At 39.4% G+C, this 17581-nt stretch overlaps 1 protein-coding gene across 3 annotated transcripts in view; it reads right to left on the bottom strand.

Moving 5' to 3' along the window:
* The window catches only part of LOC126094650 (zinc finger protein 511-like), a 101530-nt gene that overhangs the window by 22687 nt on the left and 61262 nt on the right, over positions 1 to 17581 (bottom strand). For 2 of the 3 annotated variants that reach the window (XM_049909147.1, XM_049909148.1), the window contains 2 exons: positions 15030 to 15231; positions 2703 to 3332 (listed from right to left, as the gene is read on the bottom strand). In XM_049909147.1, the coding sequence (XP_049765104.1) occupies positions 3009 to 3332; positions 15030 to 15231 (526 nt within the window). In that variant the 3' untranslated portion in view covers positions 2703 to 3008. Of the gene's footprint in view, positions 1 to 2702; positions 3333 to 15029; positions 15232 to 17581 lie in introns of those variants that run through there. The other variant, XM_049909149.1, reaches the window with a different exon arrangement.

The following is a 17581-nucleotide window of genomic DNA, read 5'->3' as shown; positions in this document are numbered from 1 at the left end:
ATATACCCATCTAATCTTCAGCATTCTTCTGTAGCACCACATTTCAAAAGCTACTATTCTCTTCTTATCTAAACTATTTATCGTTCATGTTTCACTTCCATACATGGCAACACTCCATACAAATACTTTCAGGAACGACTTCCTGACACATAAATCCATACTCAATGTTAACAAATTTCTCTTCTTCAGAAACGCTTTCCTTGCCATTGCCAGTCTACATTTTATATCCTCTCTACTTCGACCATCATCAGTTATTTTGCTCCCCAAATAGCAAAACTCCTTTACTACTTTAAGTGTCTCATTTCCTAATATAATTCCCTCAGCAGCACCCGACTTAATTCGACTACATTCCATTATCCTCGTCTTGCTTTTGTTGATGTTCATCTTATACCCTCCTTTCAAGACACTGTCCATTCCATTCAACTGCTCTTTAAAGTCCTCTGCTGTCTCTGACAGGATTACAATATCATCCGCGAACCTCAACGTTTTTATTTTTTCTCCATGGATTTTAATACCTACTCCGAATTTTTCTTTTGTTTCCTTCACTGCTTGCTCAATTTACAGATTGAATAACATCGGGGAGAGGCTACAACCCTCTCACACTCCCTTCCCAGCCACTGCTTCCCTTTCATGTCCCTCGACTCTTACAACTGCCATCTGGTTTCTGTACAAATTGTAAATAGCCTTTCGCTCCCTGTATTTTACCCCTGCCACCTTCAGAATTTGAAAAAGAGTATTCCAGTCAACATTGTCAAAAGCTTTCTGTAAGTCTACAAATGCTAGGAATGTAGGTTTGCCTTTCCTTAATCTCTATTCTAAGATAAGTCGTAATGTCAGTATTGCCTCACGTGTTCCAATATTTCTACGGAATATGGAATCCAAACTGATCTTCCCCGAGGTCAGCTTCTACTAGTTTTTCCATTCATCTGTAAAGAATTCACGTTAGTATTTTGCAGCCGTGACTTACTTACCCCTGGTGAGATAAGCCTCTACATCCTTACATTTGTCCTCTAGCCTTCAATGCTTACCCATTTTGCACTTCCTGTCGATCTCATTTTTGAGACAGTTGTATTCCTTTTTGCCTGCTTCATTTACTGCATTTTATATTTTCTCCTTTCATCAATTAAATTCAATATTACTTCTGTTACCCAAGGATTTCTAGTAGCCCTCATCTTTTTACCTACTTTATCCTCTGCTGCCTTCACTATTTCATCCCTCAAAGCTACCCATTCTTCTTCTACTGTATTCCTTTTCCCCATTCGTGTCAGTTGTTCCCTCATGCTCTCCCTGAAATTCTGTACAACTTCTGGTTTAGTCAGTTTATCCACGCCCCATCTCCTTAAATTCCCACCTTTCTTCAATTTCTTCAGTTTTAATCTACAGTTCATAACCAATAGATTGTGGTCAGAGTCCACATCTGCCCCTGGAAATGTCTTACAATTTAAAACCTGGTTCCTAAATCTCTGTCTTACCATTATGTAATCTATCTGAAACCTGTATACAACCTTCTTTTATGATTCTTGAACCAAGTGTTAGCTATGATTAAGTTATGCTCTGTGCAAAAGTCTACCAGGCGGCTTCCTCTTTCATTTCTTACTCCCAATCCATATTCACCTACTATGTTTCCTTCTCTCCCTTTTCCTACTACCGAATTCCAGTCACCCATGACTATTAAATTTTCGTCTCCCTTCACTAGCTGAATAATTTCTTTTATTTAATCATACATTTGTTCAATTTCTCCGTCATCTGCGGAGCTAGTTGGCATATAAACTTGTACTACTGTAGAAGGCTTGGGCTTCGTGTCTATCTTGGCCACAATAATGCGTTCACTATGCTGTTTGTAGTAGCTTACCCACACTCCTATTTTTTTTATTCATTATTAAACCTACTCCTGCATTACCTCTATTTGATTTTGTATTTAGAACCCTGTATTCGCCTGACCAAAAGTCTTGTTCCTCCTGCCACCGAACTTCACTAATTTCCACTATATCTAACTTTAACCTATCCATTTCCCTTTTTAAATTTTCTAATCTACCTGCCCGATTAAGGGATCTGACATTCCACGCTCCCATCCATAGAACGCCAGTTTTCTCTCTCCTGATAACGACATCCTCTTGAGTAGTCCCCGTCCGGAGATCCGAATGGGGGATTGTTTTACCTCCGGAATATTTTACCCAAGAGGACGCCATCATCATTTAACCATATAGCAAAGCTGCACGCCTTCAGGAAAAATTACGGCTGTAGTTTCCCCTTGCTTTCAGCTGTTCGCAGTACCAGCACAGCATGGCTGTTTTGGTTAGTGTTACAAGGCCAGATCAGTCAATCATCCACACTGTTGCCCCTGCAACTACTGAGAAGGCTGCTGCCCCTCTTCAGGAACCACACGTTTGTCTGGCCTCTCAACAGATACCCTCCGTTGTGGTTGCACCTACGGTACGGCTATCTGTATCGCTGAGGCATGCAAGCCTCCCCACCAATGGCAAGGTCCATGATTCATGAGAGGGGGGGGGGGGGTTTATCCAGTGCTACGAAATGTAAAGTACTGATCACTTAAGATAGTTATCACGAAAACCATATGCTAAATATATTTGAAATTTTGAACAACGGCCAAACTTTTCATCTTGCACTCAGAATCAAGTTCGTGCACAAAATTATTTATTTATTTATTTTCTAATGACAAATGCCACAATTCTGATACTATATCAGCTGATATTTTTTATTAACAAAGTTTTTATACTGGTAACTGAGTTACATCTGAATACATCATCTCTTAAACAATCACTCCACAACAACATTGAAACAGTACTTCCTGTAAATAACATCATTAAATTAATAATAGCTGTCATGAGAGGTCAGTGCTCACCATAAAGTTGAATACTGAGTGGTGGATACACACACAAAACCTATGACAATATTTTAACTGCCTATCTGATGTTCAATACTTTTTCTCTGAAGTATTATTTGCACTTCTCTTCATGTAACTGGGAAAACTAAATTTTATTCACAGGTTATGTTTGATCTGGTAAACTGTCCTGTAGATCTTTCATCACTGTGTCAATATCAGTACTTTTCATTCTACCTCTCCCTTGGTTAAACCAGTTCTTGGAATTCCTTGCTTCTCGCCCAAAACTGAAAGTCTTTGGTTTTAGATGTGATCTATTTGTAGGACGAATATCTGTCTCCATCTGACCTCCTGCAGCTGATGTGTGCTTCTGTTTTTTGGTACTATCAAACCGGAAATCATGAGGGAAATTGTGCTGTGAAATACAATGACTGCGTCGCTCCTGAGGATTGTTGCATAACGTGCTGCACTGTTCTACAAAGCAGCGAAACTGAAATAAATAAATAAAGATATACGTAAAATATAAATAAAAATATATAATATATATGAATGGGTTTTCTGATATTGAACATCATCCACAATGTTACTTTGCTTACAATGGAATACAGATCTTTTTCTCAGTAGCACAAATTTTCACTAATTACATGAATCATTAAGAGATTTTATTCTTTCTTCTCATGATATTTCATTTAGTGTACAGTATACATGACTAACGTCAAACATTTAGACACAAAAAGTAAACTCAATTTTGACTATCGAAAGAATCTGGATTATCCAAAAATAATGCCTAATATACATACAATTTGTACAGCAATTAGGGTTCACTAGCACAAAAATAAAGAAGTAGTGACATTCTGTAACGGTGGATCTGTATATACACCTCTTTTCATCTCTTTGGAGATATTGCATTACCTTCTACAGAACAGGGAAAACTCACTGTCACTGCAATAACTACTTTGTTGTGTATCACTTGTGATAAAGTTGAATCCAAGTGTCAGACACATAACGTGACTTAAATACAACATGAAAGCAGTTCCAGACAAATGATTTTTATTTGAGCTTGAAGAATTTCTTAAGTATATAAAATCAAAGTGTTGGTCTGATACAGCACAATTTTGATTGTTTTCTGTAGTTAACAGACTACTGACAGCTTTAGTCTATAAGTTTAGTCAGTTTAGCAGATCAAGCCTTTTGTCATCAGAAGTTTCATTGTGGTTTTAAAGAGTCTTATTTAACAGATTACTATGTTTTTACTTCCTGTTTATTACTTGTATGCTGCCATAACTGCCTTATTGTGGACAGTTAGGCAGAAATATCTTGGAAGGTCTTGTAACTACCCTCTAATGAGTGAAGAAGGAACCCGTAGATGATAGTGAAATATTCAACCTGTCAATGGTATTTACATCATTAGTGAACTGCTGCCTTACTACCAGCAACTGGCTTCTTCTCATATTATTTAGAAGCAAGTGCAGTAGTGCCTGCCTAACAACACTGTAGATAAGTACTTCAGTTTTATAGCTTCTACAGTGTAGGAAGTGGGAATTCAGTTCACTTTATTTCTATGAAGAATGGTAGCCACAGAAACATCTGATTTCTATTATTTGTTGATTTTGGTGACTTATGATCACCAGTGAGAAGTGTCAGGGCTGTGAAGATTTGTGAGTAGTGGGTAACTGTGTAATCCTTGGGGGAGGAGAAAGGGGGGGATGAGATTGCTGGTGGTTTTGCAAGGCCCTCTGCTGATTTTTCTGCGTTTTCAGCAAGAATGGGTCAATATAAAAGCTGCCTTGTAAGTGGCTGTAAAAACAATTACGGAAAAATATTTCTTGGTACAAAATTGCTTTATTAGTTGTCAAGTTGTCAAAACATTTTCCTTTATAATTTAAAGATTTTTGGACATATTAGAACCAATAGAGGTTGTTACAGATTATAAATCAGATAAATACAGTTGATGAGACATTAACTTGATGTTCTTCTCTTTCAAATAATGAACAGTTTGACCTGCTGCATGATAGCTGCCATTTATTTTCAAGATGAAAAACAAAGGCATTGATGTCCTATGGCAAACAAATTGTTGTATACCAATCAGATTTAACTGTTCTTTGGTCCTCTAAAGTATTGATCATGAAATGCCCATTGTCTCTCTTTCCTAACATTTTATCTTATTGTATGGGATGGAATCTTTTTCATGATTTCACATTTTTAATTTAGCTTTGCCTTGTAACTGGCTGTCCTTCCTGCCACCCAAGTCATCATTTATCCTAAGAGAGGGAAGTCGTCTGCAACCACTTACCCTATAAATGACACTAACTTCGTTTTGTGTGTTATGATGTTTTAAATATTTGTTAATCATATTTTCTTAGATGTAGACTGGAGGCACTCCCAGAATTTGTCTAAATAAGCAGGGAAAAATAGCCTAAAAACCAGAATTTGGCTAGCTGGTGTACCACACCAATGATCGTTAATCCACCATGGCCATTCAATCCAGGTGTAGCACACCTCACTGCATTGTGAGCTAACACATTGCATGTTATGTTACACAAACAGGTCCATGACGTGTCCAGTGTAACCAATGGGAAAGTGATCATAAGGAAGTGACATCTTTGGTGTGACGTCGTGAGTGCTGGACTGCTGTTGAAATTTCTTGTCAATATTTTATAAAGTTTTAGTCTTCAGTTACTTATTTTAAAGTTTATTTGTGTTAATATTTGCTGTAAAAGTAACTTATCAGTGGATTTTCATCAATCTCAGTCTTTCTTTCTGTGCTACTGACTCAAGTGGTTTGTTATTTGTGAATGTGCTTATGTCATTCATCCAAGTCTCACGCCTCAGTCGTGTGTTTACATTTTGTGGCATGCAGTTGCAGCTTTAGCTGTTATGAAGCTAAGTACTGACCAAGTTGTTTGCGCACTAATATACAGTTATTAAATTTAATAGTTCTCAACGGTGTTTCGCACTGTTCGTGGTGAAATAACGATTTAATAAACTTTTGGAAACATTTGCTTGCTGTGTTTTATAGAGTTTTATGTGTGTTTATGTCATTTAGAAAATTCGTGCTTTACTTTTCAGCTCATGTTTCTTATTGTTTCTAGTGAAATATTTTGGCCAAATTTTCATTCACTGTTTTAACTTTGTTGAGCATTCCAGTAGCCGCTCGAGTTTTTGGTTTTCGCTAGTACATTTTGTGAAGTTTTGTTGGTACTGGTATTAGTTGTGGTTTAGTAGTTTAATGAAAGTTGTTGCTTTCTTAGTAGAGAGAGAATTTAGAGACCGCTATTGTTAGTCCTATAAATAGTTTACTGGTGAAACTGAACATAGGTAATGTAGACGTTTAATTTTTTTCAGTAACAGTAAAATTTTACCATGAGTGAGAAGTGTGGGCTCTGTCGTAGGTTTGTGAGTAGTGGGTTACGGTGTAGGATTTATTCAAAGTATTTTCATTGGGGGGAATGCAGTGGGGAAGCCAGTGGGCATTCTAGTGACATCCTCTCCTGGGAATACAGAATCTGTAGCAGAAATACGTTGACAGAGGAGCAAGAGGGTAAGATCTGTGCCCTTCAGGTGCAGTTACAGTATGCTAAGGAGGAGCTAGATAGGTTGAGGAGGGTGAAGGGTGCTGGAGAATGGGAACTCACAGTTGACAAGAAGGCAGCTACGAGGAGGAGGAGGAGGAGGAGGAGGAGGAGGTGTTGGTGGTGGTGGTATGCAGACAGCTGCACTTTACATATACACAATAGATTTGACCAACTGCCAAGAGTTGAGTGGAGAGGAGCCTCTTGTAGCTGTAGGTGTAGGTGTATGAAACCTGCAGCAGTCCTTAGCAGTTATGAGACCTAAGTCAGTTGCAAAGCCTAACAGAAAGAAGAAGGTTCTGCTGCTAGGTAGTTCACACAGTAGTGGTGTGGTCCAGCACTGGCAGGGAGTGAGTACCAGGTCACCAGCATTGTGATGTGTAGTGCAGAGTTGGCTCAGGTGACTGACAGCATAGGGGAGTTATGTAGAAATTTTACGAAGGAGGATCAGGTATTCATTGTGTGTGGAGCAGGGAATAGTCTTGATAGGGACAGGGAATATGATGTAGATGGTGACATGGTAAAGATAGCTACTCAAACTAGTGGCACTAACGCGCATTTCGTGCAACTGTTTCAGCGTCATGATCAGCCTCATCTTAATGCGGCTGTTAGGTGCGTTAACATGGGGTTGGAGAAGGCACTGATGGCATAGGACATGGGCCACATTGCAGTGGTGCCAGTTGAGTCTATCAGCAGATCTGGTTTCACTAGGCATGGCCAGCACCTCAATAGGTATGGGAAAGGGAAGCTGGCAAAAGCTTACACAGGTGACAGTGTAGTGTGGGGTCGTGGGATCATTCATGAAAAAATTCCTGTAGTAGATGGTGTTAGAGCTGCAGCTTTTTTAGATTGAAGTCAGCTGATAGGTATACCTACTTTAGAGATAAAGTTAGTGAACTGCTGATAGATGTTGATTCTGACATTATTGGTATATCAGAGCACCACTTAAATAATTTGACAATTCAGAGGCTTCCTTTACCAAGATACAGATTAGCTGGCTATTTTACAAGGAGTTCTTTGCGAGGCCAGATATTTAAATCTTGCGCAGGGGCAGTTCAATTTAATGAAAATAAACTTAAAATTTTTGTTGTTTATAGGTCCCCTAACTCTGAATCAAGGGATCACAAATTTAACATTGGAGGACAGTGTGGAAGGTAAAAATCGTATAGGGAGACCAAGAGATGAATACATTAAGCAGATTCAGAAGAATGTAGGTTGCAGTAAGTACTGGGAGATGATGAATCTTGCACAGGATACAGTAGCATGGAGAGCTGCATCAAACCAGTCTCAGGACTGAAGACAACAACAACAACAACTCTGAATTCAGAGCATTTCTGCTCAAGCTAGAGAGGGTTCTTGATTCAATATGTAGAAAGTACCAGAAATCAGTTATACATGATGACTTCAGTATTAATTTTGTATATCATTGTGCAAGATAGAAGATGCTGGTAGATCTCCTAAGTTCATATGATCTGATGCAGACAGTGATTCTTCCAACTAGGGTGCAGGGGAACAGTAGCACAGCCATAGATAATTCATTCTTCATTACTACATGGGCATTCTGTTAGTAAAAGTCTGAATGGCCTTTCAGGCTATGATTCACAGATTTTAACACTAAAGGGCTTTTGTACTCAAACAAATGTCACATATAATTACAAACTATGTGGGAATAGGAAGTTTTTTAAAATTTGTCAAGGAACAAGAGTAGCAGGATATTTGTAGTGCTGATAACATAGATGACAAATATAATGCTTTCCTTAACAGACTTCTCATGCTCTTTGAGAGTTGCTTTCCATTTTAACATTCTAAACAGGGTACTACCTGTAAAAGGCAGCCTGGATGGCTGACTAATGGGATAAGGATATCATGTAGAACAAAGCAGGAATGATATCAAAATGTTAGAAGTAGTCACAATCAAGCTACAGTTGCCCATTACAAACAGTATAGTAAGGTGCTTAAAAATGTTATTAGGAAGGCAAAGAGTATGTGGCGCATAAATAGAACAGCTAATTTACAGGATAAAATTAAAACCATATGGTCAGTTGAGAAGAAAGTGTGTGGTCAGTAGCACAAGGTCGATGATATAAAGTCAGTCAGTAGTAAAAGTATTTCTGTTATTGATAAATCAGATATATGTACAGTATTTAACAATCATTTTCTGACCATTGCTGGTGAATTAAATAAAAATTTAGTTTCTATAGGGAATCATAGAACTCTCTTGGCCAATGCCTTTCCGAGATTGATGTCTGAAATACTCCTCTGTGATAGAGACAAGGGGGAGATTGAGTCAATAATTAAATCACTGAATACTGAGGGCTCCCATGGATATGATGGAGTGCCTAGCAGAATATTAAAGTACTGTGCTGCACATGTTAGCCCTGTACTTACCCATATTTGTAATTTTTCCTGAACGATTAAAGTACTCAGTAGTAAAGCTGCTTTATAAAAAGGGAGAAAAGGGTAATGTAGACAATTTTAGACCTATTTATATGCCATCAGTGTTTGTTAAAGTTATTGCAAAGGCTGTGTATGTAAGGGTAATTGATCATTTTATATCACATAATTTGCTATCAAATGTACAGTTCAGCTTTAGAAGCTGTTTAAAAACTGAGAATGCTATATTCTCTTTTGTCTGTTAGGTACTGGATGGGTTAAACAAAAGGTTTCGAACACTAGGCATATTTTTTTATTTAACAAAGGCGTTTGATTGTGCTGATCACAAAATATTGCTCCAGAAGTTGGACCATTACAGAATACGGGGAGTAGCTCACAGTTGGTTCACCTCTTACTTTAACAACAGACAGCAAAAAGTCATTATTCACTGTGTTGAGAATGGCTGTGATGTGGGGTCTGAGTGGGGGATGGTCAAATGGGGGGAGTTCCAGGCATCAGTGTTAGGGCCACTCCTGTTCCTTATTTATACGAGGTGCCCTCCAGTATTAGGGGTAACTCTGAAATATTTCTGTTTGCTGATGACACTAGCTTGTTAGTAAAGGATGTTTCAAATAGTGCAGTTCATGACATAAGTTCATGGCTTGTAGAAAATATTTATCAATTGAAGATATAAAGTCTATATATGAGTCTGCGATCATTTTATTTTTAGCACTTTTGTTTTCACAAGTCCGTCTTGACCACATAGACTTCTTTACACTTTATGACCAGTTTCAGCTTATTGCCATCTTCAGATCATTAAAATATTCTGATATAAATCATTGTCGAGTTAAACATGTACACTCATGTTTAACTTGACAATGATTTATATCAGAATATTTTTAACAATCTGAAGATGGCGATAAGCCGAAACTGGTCATAAAGTGTAAAGAAATCTGTGTGATCAAGACGGACTTGTGAAAATAAAAATTGTAGAAAATAAACTAACACTAAATCACAGTACGACTCAGTTTTTACAGTTCCTAACACACAATTCAACAAAACCCTACATTTGAATTTCACAGAGTGGGCATATGATTAGTGAAACTCAACAGTTCAAATTTCTATGTGTTCAGTTAGATAGTAAACTGTCGTGGAAAGCCCATGTTCAGAATCTTGTTCAAAGACATAATGCTGCCATTTTTACTATTCAAACAGTATCTGAAGTAAGTGATGGTTCGACACAAAAATTAGTCTACTTTGATTATTTTCATTCGCTTATGTCATATGGTATTATATTTTGGGTAACTCTTCCCATTCTAAATGGATATTTTTGGCTCAGAAATGGGCGGTTCGGGCAATAAGTGGTGTGGTAAGGATCCCACACCGCACAGCAGTATTCTAAAAGAGGACGGACAAGCATAGTGAAGGCACTCTCCTTAATAGGTGTGTTACATTTTCTAAGTGTCCTGCCAATAAAACACAGCCTTTGATTAGCCTTCCCCACAACATTTTCTGTGTTCTTTCCAATTTAAGTTGTTCGTAATTGTAATACCTAGGTATTTAGTTGAATTTAAGGCTTTTAGATTAGACTGATTTATTGTGTAACAGAAGTTTAACGAGTTCCTTTTAGTACTCATGTGGATGACCTCACACTTTTCGTTATTTAGGGTTAACTGCCACTTTTCACACCATTCAGATATTTTTTTAAAATCGTTTTGCAGTTTGTTTTGATCTTCTGGTGACTTTATTAGTCAATAAACGACAGTGTCATCTGTAAACAACCAAAGACGGCTGCTCAGATTGTCTCCCAAATCGTTTATATAGATAAGGAGCAGCAAAGGGCCTGTAACACTACCTTGGGGAATGCCTGAAATCATTTCTGTTTTACTCTATGACTTTCCGTCAATCACTACAAACTGTGACCTCTCTGACAGGAAATCGCAAATCCAGTCACATAACTGAGACAATATTCCATAAGCATGCAATTTTACTCTGAGCCGCTTGTGTGGTACAGCGTCAAAAGCCTTCCGGAAATCTAGGAATACGGAATCGATCTGAAATCCCTTGTCAATAGCACTGAGTACTGCATGTGAATAAATAGCTAGTTGTGTTTCACAGGAATGATGTTTTCTAAACCCATGTTGATTGTGTGTCAATAGACCATTTCCTTCGAGGTAATTCATAATGTTCGAACACAATATATGTTCTCAAATCCTGCTGCATATCAACGTTAACGATATGGGCTTATAATTTATTGGATTACTCCTGCTACCTTTCTTGAATATTGGTGTGACCTGTGCAACTTTCCAGTCTTTGGACGCAGATCTTTCTCTGAGCGAACGGTTGTATATGATTGTTAAGTATGGAGCTAATGCATCAGCATACTCTGAAAGGAACCTAACTGGAATACAGTCAGGACCAGAAGACTTGCTTTTATTAAGTGATTTGAGTTGCTTCACTACTCTGAGGATATTTACTTCTACGTTACTCATGTTGGCAGCTGTTCTCGATTCGAATTCTGGAATATTTCCTTAGTCTTCTTTTGTGAAGGCATTTCGGAAGGCAGTGTTTAATAAATCTGCTTTGGCAGCACTGTCTTCAACAGTATCTCCATTGTTATTGCACAGAGAAGGCATTCATTGTTTCTTGCCGTTAACATACTTCACATACGACCAGAATCTCTTTGGATTTTCTGCCAGGTTTCGAGACAAAGTTTCTTTGTGGAAACTGTTGTAGGCATCTCACATTGAACTCCACACTAAGAGCTTCTGTAAAGGATTGCCAATCTTGGGGATTTTGTGTCTGTTTAAATTTGGCATGTTTGTTTCGTTGTTTCTGCAACAGTGTTCTGACCCGTTGAGTTTACCAAGGAGGATCAGCTCTGTCGTTTGTTAGTTTATTTGGTATAAACTTCTCAATTGCTGCCAATACTATTTCTTTGAATTTAAGCCACATCTGGTCTACACTTATATTATTAATTTGGAATGAGTGGAGATTTCCTCTCAGGAAGGTGTCAAGTGAATTTTTATCTGCTTTTTTGAATAGGTATTTTTTTCACTTATTTTTTGAGGATTTGGGTATTACAATATTCAGTCTCGCTACGACAACCCTGTGTTCACTAATCCCTATATCAGTTTTGATTCTGGTTATTATCTCAGGATTATTTGTTGCTAAGAGGTCAAGTGTGTTTTCACAATGGTTTACTATTCGCGTGGGCTCATGAACTAACTGCTCAAAATAATTTTCCGAGAATGCATTTAGCACAATTTTGGACAATATTTTATGCGTACCTCTGGAATTAAACACGTCTATTTGCCAACATATCGAGGGTAAATTAAAGTCACCACCAACTATTATCGTTCGAGTTGGGTACGTGTTTGAAATCAAACTCAAGTTTTCTTTGAACCTTTCAGCAACTGCATCATCTGAACTGGGAGGTCGGTAAAAGGATCCAATTATTATTTTATTCCGGTTGCCAACAATGACCTCTGCCCATACTAACTCACAGGAAGTGTCTACTTCAATTTCGCGACAAGTTAAACTACTTCTAACAGCAACAAACATGGCACCACCAACCGTGTTTAGCCTATCTTTTCGGAACATCGTTAGGTTCTTTGCAAAAATTGCGGCTGAGCTTATAGCCGGCTTTATCCAGCTTTCAGTGCCTATAATGATTTGAGCATCAGTGCTTTCTGTTAGCGCTTGGAGCTATGGTACTTTCCCAATACAGCTATGACAGTTTACAACTGTTACACCAATGGTTCCTCTATCTACGTTCTTCCTGTGTTCAACCTGCACCCTTTGTGACTGAAGCCCTTCTTATGTTTTCCCGAGACCCTCTAACCTAAAAAACCGCCCAGTCCACACCACACAGCCCCTGCTACCCGTGTAGCTGCCTCCTGCGTATAGTGGAAACCTGACCTATTCAGCGGAACCCGAAACACAACCACCCTTTGGCGCAAGTCGAGGAATCTGCAGCCTACACGGTCGCAGAACCATTTGAGCCTCTGATTCAGACCCTCCACTCGGCTCTGTACCAGAGGTCCGCAATTGGTCCTGTCGACTATGCTGCAAATGGTAAGCTCTGCTTTCATCTTGCAAGCAAGACTGACAGCCTTTACCACTTACGTTAGGCACTCGAAACCCGAGAGAATCTCTTCTGATCCAAAGCGACACACATCATTGGTACCGACATGAGTGACCACCTGCAGTTGGCTGCACCCTGTGCTCTTCATGGCATCCGGGAGTACCCTTTCCACATATGGAAAAATCTAGTTGATCTCTCCATCCAACTCCATACTGTACAGTTATGATTTGTATCAAATACCCTAACCTTAAATACTGTGAAAATTAACTGTGAAAATTACTGACCTGACCTGGATACTCTGTTTCACAGTAAATACATTGACACAAAAAAACTGCAACACCAAAAAAATAATTAATGTAGAGTAATGAAATTAGAGGAATACATTTGTCTAGGCAACATATTTAAGTCACTAACTTTGCAAGATCACAGATTAATGTATGTGTGAGATCAGCCACTGCAAGTGTGAAATGCGGATACATTAGTAATCGGTGTAACTGCCAGAGTGTTGCATGCAGACATGCATGCATTATATTGCATAAGTGCTGGATGTCAGTTTGTGGGATGGAAGTCCATGCTAGTTGCACTTAGTCAGTCAATACAGGAATTGTTAATGCTGTTTGTGGACGAAACTGGAGCTGTCATCCAATTATGCCCCATATGTACTGGACATAGGACAGATCTGTTGATTGAGTATGCACTGTGGAGCAAGAAGGGTTGCAACAGTGGTATGTGGGTGAGTGTTATCATATTGGAAAATACCCTCAGAATGCTGTTCATGACTGACAGCACAGCAGGTTGATTCGCCAAAATGATGTACAAAATTTGCAATCAGGCTGCATGGGATAGCCACGAGAGTGCTCCTGCTGTCACACAAAATTGCATCCTGGACCGTTGCTCCAGGAGCAGGTCCAGTGTGTCTAGCACACAGACAGGTTGGTTCTTGGCTCTCAATTGGCATTCTTCTAACCAACACACAACCATCACTGGAACTGATGCAAAACCAGCTTTCATCCAAAAACACAACAAACCTTCACTCTTCCCTCCAATGAACTCTCACTTGACAGTACTGAAGTCACAGATGGCAGTGGATTGGGGTCATTGCTTGGTACAGGGACATCTGGCTCAGAGTTGTCCTTGGAACCAATTTGTAATTTTTGTCAAACAGTCAGCAAGTGATAAGTGAAGTGATAACTGTGCCAAAATCTATGGATATCAGTCATTGAATTCTGGCACCTATTTTGGCTGGAGCAGAGGTAGAAATCTTCCCTCACGTCAATCAGGGGGCTTGAAGATGGATTAATATATTGCCAAAACTGGTTCCTCAATAAAATAACTATTTGGAATAGATGGCTGAAAGATGTTTTGATTCAATATTCTGATCTGTAACAGTTTGTTGCATCACTGTGGTGCCAACTGCTGCTCAGACTGCTGATGCTGCAGATGCAGTATGATGTGTCACAGCCATACGCCCAACTCGGTGGTCTTCTCTCTTGGTGGCGTCATGTGGCCATCCAGAGCTCTATGTTCTTGCAAAGTCTTTCTGCAATATTGCAGGCCTGTTACTCAACCTCGTTCAAACTCAGTGAGGTGCTGTTAATGGCGTCCTTGTCACCTTAAAGGCATTCTTGACTGACAACTCACCACGTTCCATCTCAAAAGTAATTAATTCCCACAACCGTCACAGTGTGCATTAAAAGCAATCCTTATTTGCATCCTCATAGTGGTACTACCAGCATCACTCATATTGCGAACTGTGCGAAACTGTAACAGATATCAACTTTCAGATGTAGAAATGTGCCCTACAACTTTTTTTATTGTTGGTACGTCTCCTCCCCCCCCCCCCCCCCCTCCCCGCCCCTTCCCCACCCAGTGTAAGTAGCCTCCTGTCAATATTGGGTAGTGAGAGACACTGTATTTAAGCTGTAATTTATTACATCATCATTTATTTTTACTGAAGTATATTATAAGAGCTTGATGTGCTTATAATTACCCGTTACTTTCTTTGTTGGTTGTAGGCTGTTTATTTCATAATACATCAAAACATATGAATAACATATTCAAAGCAGTAACACTAGAAAAAAGGGCTTGTTTCAACAAGAACCTGTAGTCCCATCAGTTAAAAATGATTACATATTTATTATAATGAGAAACTTACCATTGGTTTCCTCTCCGCTTGAGCACTGAAAAAGGAATCATGACTTTCTGATACATGAAGATCGAGTAGGTGTGGTGATGGCAACGTCTTCCTACATACCACACATATATACCGATGAGCTGTGCTGTAATGCACATCAAATTGTAGAAGAGACTCAAACTTTGCATCACAGCCAGGGACACCACATGGGAATTCTGAAACACTAACAAAAACACAAATAATACTTATCTCCAGCTACTGTAAATTGGTTTCAACAAGCTGCTTAACTATTCAGCATGTTTAAGTTAATAATTTTTATGATGCAAAAGTATTTCAGACTATAAAAATAAGGCTGCAATTCTGATGATAAACTAGAAACTGTGTACAATAGATATATACTAGTTCAGGTTTTTAATTCATGTATTTTCAAAATATCGGTTACACCCTCAAAATTGAGGAAGCAGCAGAGTTTTTCAAAATGGCAGCTTTCTTACTAATTTACCTGATTTAAATTTTGATGATGTGAATAGCATTTGTTCATATAGTGATAATTTATTGTTAATGCAGTCTACTGATTAAGTTTCTATGACTTCCTTGTCTTCTTTTACTGTATATGTTTGAAGGTCCTTCTTCTCTATGGGATCTATGGATCCCAAGGAATGAATGAATGATTGAATTAATGAATCATAACAAAGTTGTTAACATCACTGCTACTACTTCTTCCTACCATAGATAAAGTTTAAAGAAATACAATGCTCCATAAAATTTGAGGACAAGAGAGGTAAAGTACCAGAACATATTAACTAATTGGTGCAAATGAATGAAAGTGTGGGACCATATTGCCAGAGGTCTCCCAGTTGTGCACACAAAGGAGGACATGAAATGGTATGAGGACAAGGCATCTATAGTGCCAAATGGGATTGGCCCTCAAACACAAGTCACCTGAAGGAATGGGAAAAGACGGGATGTTACAGAGCACTGTGGTGGTTGGATTGGGTTGTTTGGGGGAAGAGACCAAACTGTGAGGTCATCGGTCTCATTGGATTAGGGAAGGATGGGGAAGGAAGACGCCGTGCCCTTTCAAAGGAACCATCCCGGCATTTGCCTGGAGCAATTTAGGGAAATCATGGAAAACCTAAATCATGAAGGCCGGACGCGGGATTGAACTGTCGTCCTCCCGAATGTGAGTCCAACTGTGGTGGTGTTCTTCATTACAACATGACCTGAAGACAACATTTGGATGACTTGCACACTTCACATGAGGAAGAATCACTGGGAAACTGGAAGGAGGACAAAATCTGATGAGTGTAGACCAGGAATTTGGTATAGCTTACAGCACTGTTTCACATGCACGGGGAATGTTCCAACACACAGGCACTGCTCCCTGAAGGAGAGGAGATGGTCAACCGTGGTCAACTACAGCAGCAGATGTCCACTACATTGTGCAACAGGCAAGAAGGGATCCATGTCAAACAGTAGCTGCAGTTGGTACCACAGTTAACAGGACTGAAAGGCACACAATCTCACACTCCACAGTGGTGTGGAAAATGCATGGATGTGATCTCTTCGACCAGTACAATGTGCTCTTTAGACACCCACACATCGTCGACACCATTTGCACACAGATTGAACCAATGAAGGGTAGGGCCAAGTGCTCTTCTTGGATGAGACTACATTAAGACTGAGTAGTGATTCAGGATGTTCTCTTATATGCAAGAGGTGTAATCATGTAATGCACCCAAGAACACTGTCAAACATAATCATTTTGGTTTGTTCTGAAAGTAGGTTGGTTATACTTAGGATTCCAATACACCACATTATTCCCCACTACTTTGGCTGAACTGGCTACAAAACCCTATTTTTAAACACAATACCCATTGAATGGGATGGCCTAACACCACATTAATGGGAAGGCCTACATGCCTGCATGGTATCAATCTACTGGTCAAAGTGAGAGCCAATGTCTTGCTGCATCAACGACCTCCCCATCAGCCATGTACTACTTTCCATGGAATGCAGCATCCTTCACTAGGCCAAGCAGAAGGTACGAGATCCGGGCTGCAGGGTGGATGAGGAAGAACAGTCCAATAAAGTTCTGTGAGCTCTTCTCATGTGCACAGACTTGTGTGAGGCCTTGCATTGTCAAGGAGATGGAATAGTTCATTTGCACTTTTGTGGCGATGAATACGGTGAAGTCGTTTCTTCTGTTTCCTGAGGGTAGCACAGCTGCATGTGGCCAGTCAGCAAGTGGGAGATCGGACAGGTTTGTATGACCTAGTTGCAGTGATGACAGATGCCTTGCCCAATGAATCACTGTGCTTTTGTTCACTGCCAGGTCTCCATACACATTCTGCTAGTGCCTATGAATATATGCAGCACCCTGTTTTTCCTCCAAAAGAAACTCCATGATGGTGCTCTGCTTGGACTGCAACTCTGTTACAGACGCCATCTTCGAGGCTACGTATAGTGCCGCCACCAACTGGAACATCATCAAACTACAGGGGCTCAGGCGGAAGTATTCCACGATGTCCCACAAAAAATTCTGCACTTTTTCAACTGAAATTACCTCAGTA

The sequence above is a fragment of the Schistocerca cancellata genome, chromosome 8, assembly GCF_023864275.1.
Source record: "Schistocerca cancellata isolate TAMUIC-IGC-003103 chromosome 8, iqSchCanc2.1, whole genome shotgun sequence".
NCBI lineage: Eukaryota > Metazoa > Arthropoda > Insecta > Orthoptera > Acrididae > Schistocerca > Schistocerca cancellata.
Note: the sequence above shows the minus strand (reverse complement) of the source record. Positions and strands in the feature narration are given on the sequence as shown.